The following is a 9,764-nucleotide window of genomic DNA, read 5'->3' as shown; positions in this document are numbered from 1 at the left end:
GCAGGTGGGGCTGGAGTTATAGCACAGCGCTAGGATTTTTGCCTTGCTTGCAGCCAACCCAGGATGGACCTGGGTTCGATCCCTGGTTTCCCATATGGGCCCCCTAACCTGTCAGGAGCAATTTCTGAGCACAGAGCCAGTAGTAATTTCTTAGTGCCACTGAGTGTGACCCCTCCCCCCAAAAAAACCAGGAGTAAGCCCTAAGCATCTCAGGTATAGCCCCAGCCCCCCCCCCCCCAGTACCTTTCTGTTTATTCATTCTATTTGCCAAAGTATTTGCCAGTCTTGACCAAACTTGATTTTTGTTCTTCACATTGGCTTTCTTCTCTGCAAGTTTGGAATTTATGATTGTATTTCAGGCATGTGGAGAATGTGTCATAGAGACTGCATTCTATTAGCATTCTGACTTTTGTTCCAGAGGCGGTTAAATTATTGAAACTATAAACTTGGGGACACTGGGCTTCAATGATATTAGGGGGGTATATTTTGATTTAGTCTTTAGTCCTAAATAAAACCTTTTCCTAGAACACAATCTTTATTCCCAAACTGTGACTTTTCAGTGTTTCAGTGGAAAAAAAATATAAGGCTTTTCCTAATTTCTCTGTCAAAATGGAAGTATCTCCGGTGGAATTGGCAAGCTAATGAATCTTCCTTTACAGCTCCTTCATCTAATGGTCCAGCCTCAGTCTTTTTTTTTTTTTTTTTTTTGGTTTTTGGGCCACACCCGGTAACGCTCAGGGGTTACTCCTGGCTTGGGGGACCATATGGGACACCAGGGGATCGAACCGCGGTCCGTTCAAGGCTAGCGCAGGCAAGGCAGGCACCTTACCTTTAGCGCCACCGCCCGGCCCCCAGCCTCAGTCTTTATGTTGAAAGTCTTAGAGACTAAAGAAACTCCTCAGGGGAAACGCGGCTTCCTTTCAGAACTTTTCTTCCTCCAATTTTTGCTGTTTTTTGATTCTTACACCAAGTCTTCTATTCAGATAATTTGTCCAAGAGTCGATGCAATCATTGGAATTGGAGTGGAAAAACATTTTGCAATTTGACCCGTGCGTCATCTATGAAAGCAAGCAAACACACACACACACACACACACACACACACACACACACACACACACACACGATCTATGGGGGAGTGAGCTCTTGTGCACATTTGAGTCAGGTTCAACCCCTAGCACCACATCTGATCTCCAAGTACGCCTGGATTGAAGCCTGAGCACCCAGACAGGAGTTAGCCATGAGGACTCCCCATATATACAATGGAATATTATGCAGCCATCAGGAGAGATGGAGTCATGAAATTTTCCTATACGTGGATGTACCTGGAATCTATTATGCTGAGTGAAATGAGTCAGAGAGGGAGAGAGATACACACACACATGCACACACAGAGAATAGTCTCACTCATCTATAAGTTTTAAGAAAAATCAAAGACATTGAAATAATTCCCAGAAATGAGGGCCAGGAGGACCGGCTCAAGATAGGAAGCTCATCACAAACAGTGGGTGAGTTGCAGTTAGAGAAATAACTCTGCTGAGAAAGAACGAGCATAGCAATGTCAGTGAGTGAGGCCGGAGAGATAGATAGCATGGAGGTAGAGCATTTGCCTTGCATGCAGGACGGTGGTTCAAATCCCCACATCCCATATGGTCCCCCGAGCCTGCCAGGAGTGATTTCTGACCGTTGAGCCAGGAGTAACCCGAGCACAACCGGGTGTGATCCAAAAATAAAAATAAAATAAAGTAAAACCAACAATGTCAGTGAGTGAGAGATATTGGGTAGGGAAGAGATGAGGGGGCATGAGTTATGAAGGTGGCATGTTATGACTGAAACCCAACTACAATCATGTTTGTGATCACGGTGTTTAAATAAAAAATGAGGGGCCGGAGAGATAGCATGGAGGAAGGGCGTTTGCCTTACATGCAGAAGGACGGTGGTTCGAATCCTGGCATCCCATATGGTCCCCTGTGCCTGCCAGGGGTGATTTCTGAGCGTAGAGCCAGGAGGAACCCCTGAGCGCTGCCAGGTGTGACCCAAAAAAACAAAAATAAATAAATAAATAAATAAAATGGAAAAACAAATTTGGGGGGTTGACAAAGACCAAAAAGGACAATACACAGCAGGCCCCGCCCAGGTCCCGTAGCCCCGCCCATCGCGCAAAGCCACGCCCACAGCCACGCCCCTCGCGCCCGTTTCCCTGGCGACGCGGGGCCAGCCAGGCCAGGGCAGCGGGGCCAGCGATCGGCTGTGACAGCGGCGCCATGATCACGACGGGGGCCGCGGGCGGGTACCGGCCCTCCAACCCCGGGAGCCTGACGTCCAGGGCTTCGGCTCGCACGCGCCCGCGCCCCGTCGCCGCCGCCCCGGCCCCGGTCACGGTCATGGCCACGGGGCAGAGCTACGCGCAGCCCGGCAGCGGCGGCGAGGCCCAGAAGCGCGTCCTGGACCTGGAGAAGAGCCTGCAGTTCCTGCAGCAGCAGCATTCCGACACCCTGGTCAAGCTGCACGAGGAGATCGAACGCCTCAAGCGGGAGAACAAGGGTGAGCCAGGCTCCGGGAGGCCGGCCTGGCCTTGGAGGGGACACCTGGGCACCCCACCGCTGAGCTACAGACAGATAGACAGATAGACAGACAGACATCCCTAGGTGCCAGCCAAGGCTGCCTGCCTTGCCTTAAGGCTTTTTTTGGGTCCCACACCCGGTGACACTCAGGGATTACTCCCGGCTATGTGCTCAGAAATCACCCCTGGCTTAGGGGACCAGATGGGACACACAGGGATTGAACCCAGGTCTGTCCTAGGCCAGGTCTGTGCAAGGCAAACACCCTATCTCTTGCACCACTGCTCTGGCACAAGGAAATTTTTGTTTTGTTTTGGTTTTTGGTTTTGGGTCACACCTGGCAGTGGTCAGGGGTTACTCCTGGCTCTATACTCAGAAATCACTCCTGGCAGGCACAGGGGACCATATAGGATGCCGGGAATCGAACCACCGTCCTTCTGCATGAAAGGCAAACGCCCTACCTCTCTGGCCCATGGGAACATTTTTTATGAGAGTAAAATGCCTATTAAAATGCCCATCGCAAAGACAACCAACCCAGGGCCACATGCAGACCTTCAGCCCTCACCCCTGAAAGAGATTACAGGCCTTTCCTAGCAGGCTCTAGGTAGGGCTCCTGCCCTATCCCTTGGGGGTGCTCTGGGTTTCTCATCCCTGAGCCCTTTTCCTGGAGCACCATGTTCCACCACATCAATGGAGCCCATCAAGTCAGGACTCCACAGACAGCCTGGTCCCAGGTGTCACTTGATGCGGCACTGAGTACATAATATTCTCCCTAATCACTCCAAGGGTCAAAGGGCAGTGGAGGACATAGGCAAAGTTTTAAGTTGGGGCTCTGGTGCAGTGCACTATTCTTGGCTAAGGACACCTCAGGCTATCCTGATGCCCCGGGGCATAGTTCAGGGCACCCCAATGCAGGAAGGATTCCCAGGGGTGCCATAGCGAGTGGTCAGGACAAACCAAGCCGCTTCTCTTGGACTGACTGCTGCTTCAACAGTGCCCAGGAGAGCCTGTGTTTGCTTTCAGATCTCCAGTACAAGCTGATCATGAATGTGAAGCCTCAGAAAAAAGGTAAAAGGCTCTGCGTGCCTCATGGGCAGTTACCCCTATAAAGAGCAGCCCCCGCTAGATGTCTAGTGTAGAGGCCCTGAGGGGCCCAGATCAGTGCAACTAGCCCAGCCTGGTTTGGGCAACCTTTGCATACAGTGCCCCAGACCCATTCTTGTTTTTTTGTTTTGTTTTGGTCACACCTGGTGTTCAGGGGTTACTCCTGGCTCAAAAATTGCTCCTTAAAAAAAGAAATTGCTCCTAGCAGGCTCAGGGACCATATGGGATACTGGGAATTGAACCTGGGTCTGTCCCAGGTTGGTGCTTGCAAGGCAAATACCCTACCACTTGTTGCTCTATCTCCAGCCCCCAGACCAAATTAGTTTTTTTAGGATTTTTAGGCTGTGCTCAGATGTTACTCCTGGCTCTCTGCTCAGAAATCACTCCTGGCAGGCACGGGAGACCATTTGGGACACCAAGATTTGAACCACCATTGGTCCTGGGTCGGCGCTTGCAAGGCAAATGCCCTAGTGGGTCCAAGTTCTAAGTGTTTCCGCCCAGGACAGACTCATCCTTGGCGGAGCCCAACACCCCCTTGAGCCTGTACATAGAAGTATTTCTCTGGCTGTAACCAGCACTTGTTCTTGGCTTTGCATCGTCACATCTGGGAGGATAGATGCCCTTAGGCTCCAGGCATCCTATGCAAACGCACAGTCCTGGTTTGAGGCTGTTCCCATCCTGTGGTCTTCCTCTTCCCTGCTCTTTAATCCTCTCAGCCAGATTGTGTGGGTCCTGCTTTCCCCATTCTTTTTTTGTTTTGTTTTGTTTTTGTTTGTTTGTTTTTGGGTCACATCTGGCAGTGTTTAGGGGTTACTCCTCACTCTATGCTCAGAAATCGCTCCTGGCAGGCTCGAGGGACCATATGGGATGCCAGGATTCGAACCACCGACCTTCTGCATGCAAGGCAAACATCTTATCTCCATGCTATCTTTCCGGCCCCTCCCCATTCTCTTTGTGCCAAATCTGATGTATAAGGGTGATGGCACTGAGATGATTTATCTGGAGAATGTCCAGGCCTTTCCCTTTGTGAGAGAAACAGGAGGGAGTAGCAGCTTCCTCTGCCAGGGTACAGCACCACTCACAAGCACTGCCTGTGAGAAGTCTCATCTTGCAGTGCCTGGGGTCCCAAGACAGGAGGAAAGGCTACCTTCATGTTCAGGACCAGCTGCTGCTTCAGATTCCTGATCAGCTCCTGGACGGTCCTTCCGGAAAAACAAAACAAAACAAAACCAAAAACACCTTTTCTGAAGTCTCATCACCAGAGTGCAGAGAAGGGCTGTCGAAATGTGTTGTGCTAGCCGAGGGAGCTGGGGCAGAAGTGCTCCTGCCAAAATCACCGCTGACCCTGCACCATCTCCCACAGGCAGCATCTCCAACTCCAGCTTACATTCTGCCAAGTCCTTGTCGAACTCCACCGTGTCGGGTGAGTAGGCAGTGCCTTCTGTTCCTGGGGAACTGGCATGGAAGCTGCCCAGGTTGTACTAAGCCTATGAGGGTCCTTTTTAGGGCAGACCTTGGTAGGACAACCTAGCAGACCAGGTCCCAGAACCCTGGAAGGTAAAAGGGAGGGTCCCCAGTGGCCAGGAAGCTGAAGCCACAGGAGAGTACTGACATGGGGTAGGTCATGATAGGTGGACTACAAAGCCAGGGTGCAGAGGGCATGGCTCTGGGCACGGCTCCACCTAGGGCATAAGGTTCTCCGCAGGGAACCTCTTTTTGGGGGGCAGCAAGCACATGGGGCTCACTTGGCAGAATGCCTCTAAGACTCAAGTGGTTTTGCAGAATAGAAATGCTACCCCAGAGAGGCCCTTGCTATATACCCCTGCCCAACAGGCAGGATACAGGTGAGATACCTACAGAGTCCTGGGCTTGTGGTACCTCTAATTAGGGGAGCTGAAAACTTCTCTAGCCACTGTGTTCCAGAAGTCAGGTGTTCTCATAGAGGGGTCCCTGCCCTCTCTAGGTGGGGCTCAGGTGGACTGTGGGCTGGCTCCCTGCCAAATTGACCTTGTAGGTGGGATCTAGACCTCTCAATGCAGTTCCATCTTCCCCTCAGTGGGATCCAGTCAGGACAGCTTGTGGGGCTCTCCCACCTTTACCAAGGCCTTGGGGACTGAGCCTGTGTCCACAATGCCATTCGCAGAGAGCCAGAGACCTATGTGTCTGCCCGAAGCCCTCAGTGCTGTGACCTTATTCCCTTCCCAGGGAACACTGAAGCAGAGGGCAGGGCTCCCTTGAGCAGCTGCTGGGTCTGACCTGCAGCCAACTTTTTTTTTTTTTCTTGGTTTTTGATTTTTGGGTCAAACCCGGCAGCGCTCAGGGGTTACTCCTAGCTCCATGCTCAGAATCGCTCCTGGCAGGCTCGGGGGATGCTGGTATTTGAACTACCGTCCTTCTGCATGCAAGGCAAATGCCTCACCTCCATGCTCTCTCTCTGGCCCCTGCAGCCAACTTTCAAGGCAAGGCCAGGCTCCAGCCCAGCTCCACCAAGAAGCAAGACTTGAAGATGGACCTGGATGACGAGACCCTGGTCGCTACCATGCTTCAGAAGCTGGACAGAGCCTCTGGGGTGCAGGGGCAGGCCAAGTAAGGTTGGCCTCACCCCCCAAGGACCCAGGATTGCATGATAGGCTCAATCCTAGAGCCACACACATGCTTTTGCCTTTCCTTGTTCTGGGTCTCCAGCATACATCAAGCTCCTGAAAGCACATCTGGTGGGGGCTGCCTTATTCTCTCTTGGGTGGGGGCCCAACTATGTCCCTGTGCTGACCGGAACCCACAAGAGGGACCAGTGCCAGAACCTAACCTGTTTTCTCAAAAGAAACTAACACCGCCACCAAACTCTAGTTTCAGTTTTTGGGTTACACCTGGTAGTGCACAAGGGATACTCCTGGTTCTGAACTTGGAGTGACCCTGGTGGAGCTCAGGGGACTATATGCTTCCAGGAATTGGTCTGGGGTTAATTACAGGAAGGCAATTTTATTTTGGGGCCCAAAACCTTGGAGGAGTGATCACACTCCTGGAAGGCTTAGGGAACCTGATGGAGTGGTGGTGATTGAATCCAGTTTGCCAATTTGCAAGGCAAGCACTCTGGCCCTTAAACTGTATTTTTTTGGGTGGGAGAAGAGTGTTGAGCCATACCCAGCACTGCTCAGGGGTTACTCCTGTCTCTGCACTCAGGAATTACTCCTGGCAGGCTCAGGGGACCATATGGGATACTAGGGGATCAAATCCAGGCTGGCCACGTGCAAGGCAGACGCTACTCACTGTGTTCACTCAAGCCCATCTGGACTATATATATATTTTTTTGGTTTTTGGGCCACACCCAGTGACGCTCAGGGGTTACTCCTGGCTATGCGCTCAGAAGTCGCTCCTGGCTTGGGGGACCATATGGGACACAGGGGGATTGAACCACGGTCCGTCCTAGGCTAGCGCAGGCAATGCAGGCACCTTACCTCTAGCGCCACCGCCCGGCCCCTATATATTTTTTAATGAGAACAATTGAATCAGTTCCCAGGTTCCTTTGGAGAAGCACTTGGTTATTGGTAGGTATGGAGGCAGCAGCTCAAAGCAACACCAGGCTCTGGTGAACCCAAATTCTAGGACGGGTCTTCCCTGGATAGTAGCGGTTTGCCCAGGGCCCTGCATCTGATGAGAGGGCCCAATAATCCTCAGATAGTGTCACTCAGTGGATAGACGCCTCTTTCTGCAGTGTGGGGCTGCCTTCCTGAAAAACCCCAAGGTAGTTGGAGCTTCACCTGTCCTTCAGTGCCACGGGAGCCTGTGGACATGGCACCCCTCCCCCTGGCAGCCCTGAGGAGAGGGCGGTGCTGAGTCCAGGGGCAGGCCACCGGGCTGCTGCAATGACTGTTTCAGAGAGGAGGAAGCAGAGGCCTCGAAACCGGAGGCCTTGAAAGCAGCGACCACCTCTGGGCCAGGCAGCCTGCAGAGGGGCAAGCCCCCGCTGACGAGCCTGCCTGCATACCTGCGCAAGCCGTCCACGCTGCATCAGTGCGAGGTGGTCATCCGCCAGCTGTGGAATACCAATCTCCTGCAGGCCCAAGAGGTGAGTCAGGGCCCCCAGAGGTGGTGCAGGGCCTCTGTGGGTGCCATCCACGTCTCCCCATCTTTCAGCTGCAGCACCTCAGGTCCCTCCTGGAAGCGAACCCGAAGCTCAAGGCTCCCTCTGAGGAGGCTGGACCGAGTTCTCCCAAGTAAGTGGTCCCTGGCAGCATCCCTCTCCTGCTCCCCCAACACAAAAAGGTCCAGGACACTGGGGCTCACTGCCCATCCCTTCACCCAGGGACCAAGAGGCCCTCCATTCAGGGACCACACAGTTACCCAAGGTCCCCACCAAGGGCATCGCTAAGAAATGGTGAGTCCTGTTTTGGGAGAGGTGTGCTACTGGGCCTGGGGCCAGCAGGGCCAGGATGGGGCTCAGCACGGGCCTGGGAGGCATCTGCCAGGCCAACTCCCAAGGGTACCTGTGTTGCTCCTTGGCCTCACTAGCTTGATTCTGAACCCCGCACCTATGGCAGAACGTGCCGTCCTGCCTGCACTGAAACAAACCCTGAAGAATAACTTTGCAGAGCGGCAGAAAAGGCTACAGGTGGTACAGAACCGGCGGCTCCACCGCTCCGTGCTCTAATCACCAGGTAGTCCGTCCTCACTGCTGGTCTGTGGCCAGGTCCCCACATACAGGTGGATGCTGACCCTCAGCATTTCTAAGGATCTGGCCACCTGCAGCTGGCCCAACTCTAGATAAACAAAACCCATAGCAGAAAAGTCTCAGCACTGAGGAGTTATTTTCTTGCTATTTTGCTTTTCTATACTGGCAAAAAAAAACCCAAAAAAACAAAAAAAACATTATGAGCTGAGTGTTCTCGTACCCTTTGAAGACTAGAAATAAAACTTGTTTTTTCTAACTGTGAGAACCAGATTCGTTTCTCACCAAGGAGGAGCTGGAGCCTGTGCACCAAAATGCTCTGTCCCACTCCTGCCAGCTGCCTTGGAAGAACAGCTACCGAACCCTGAGGCCAGCAGGCTCCTGTCTGACAGACATTCCATGGCCAAGGGTCCCTTTGGGGAAGGTGCACTGTCCCACATCTGGGTACACAGACAGCCTAGTGCCACCAACACCTAGCAGGACAACCTTCATGGACCCAAGGCTGCTACACCAAAAAATTTGGGGGTGAGCTGGGACCAGGAGCTGACCAGTATGGTATGGGAGACCATGATTAGCTCCAGTGTGGGGACCTGGCTTAGCTCTGACCTCACTGGACCAGGCTCTGGACTTGGGACACAGTGACAGACTGATGACAAACACAGGAATAATAAATTTATTATAAGAACCACAGAGGACATGGTAGTGCACATCTAAAAGGGGAACCTCATCATCGGGAGCTCAGGCTCACGAGTGGCTTTGAGGACACCGAGCCTCCAACTACTGGGTGCGGTGCCAGGTCCAGGGTCTTCCCAGACACCCCCACTTGCCATAACTCCAGGTGCCTTTTGAGTGGGCCCCCAGGGAATGCCATGAGGTATGAGGCCCAGCTGGCAAAGGGGACATGCAATGGCCCCCCTGCCAGCCTCCCTCTGAGTCACGGTGGTGCAGCTGGATCCAGGAGCTTTGCTGTCGCATGGCCCACATGCCAATGGGGGCACAGTATGAACCTCAAACTCATCAGAGATCTGTGTGTGTGGAGGGTTTCCTATGTGCTCCCTGTTCCCCTATAGAAACAGAAGTGTTCACACACTCCTCTCTCTCTCTCTCTCTCTCTCTCTCTCTCTCTCTCTCTCTCTCTCTCTCTCTCTCTCTCTCTCTCTCGCTCACTCTGCTCTCCCATTCACACAAACACTCTCTCACTCTTCCACTCTCTCCTACTTTCTCTCTCTCTCTCTGCTCTCATGAGACCCTGAGATCCCCCAGGTACTGAGTGTAGCTGCAGCCCTGGAGAGGCTCAGGGGGAGCAGCGAAGAGCCCAGGGCAGGGGCATGGGAAGCTCTGTGCACACCTGCGCAGCAGCTCCATGGCCACACGTCCCAGGCCTGTACAGGTGTGAGAGAACGTTGGGCACGTCTCCATGGCAGAAGATGAAAG

The 9,764-nt window shown here is 53.0% G+C and overlaps 1 protein-coding gene across 4 annotated transcripts; it reads left to right on the top strand.

The window, feature by feature from the left end:
• The first annotated feature begins 2,234 nt into the window (after positions 1–2,234).
• On the top strand, positions 2,235–8,702 carry LOC125995096 (coiled-coil domain-containing protein 74B-like). 4 transcript variants are annotated; one of them, XM_049764650.1, is made up of 9 exons: positions 2,235–2,543; positions 3,584–3,628; positions 5,028–5,087; positions 6,112–6,250; positions 7,541–7,730; positions 7,799–7,878; positions 7,968–8,039; positions 8,174–8,319; positions 8,620–8,702. In XM_049764650.1, exons 1-8 carry the CDS (start codon positions 2,264–2,266, stop codon positions 8,310–8,312), a joined length of 1,005 nt encoding a protein of 334 aa, XP_049620607.1. In that variant the 5' UTR covers positions 2,235–2,263; the 3' UTR covers positions 8,313–8,319; positions 8,620–8,702. The 4 variants fall into 4 exon arrangements, with proteins under 4 accessions (XP_049620607.1, XP_049620606.1, XP_049620605.1 ...); XM_049764649.1 differs by lacking the exon at positions 8,620–8,702 and having other exon boundaries at positions 8,174–8,617; XM_049764648.1 differs by lacking the exon at positions 8,620–8,702 and having other exon boundaries at positions 7,541–8,039; positions 8,174–8,308.
• Positions 8,703–9,764: the final 1,062 nt, after the last annotated feature.

This window comes from Suncus etruscus, chromosome 17, assembly GCF_024139225.1.
Source record: "Suncus etruscus isolate mSunEtr1 chromosome 17, mSunEtr1.pri.cur, whole genome shotgun sequence".
Taxonomy (NCBI): Eukaryota; Metazoa; Chordata; class Mammalia; order Eulipotyphla; family Soricidae; genus Suncus; species Suncus etruscus.
Note: the sequence above shows the minus strand (reverse complement) of the source record. Positions and strands in the feature narration are given on the sequence as shown.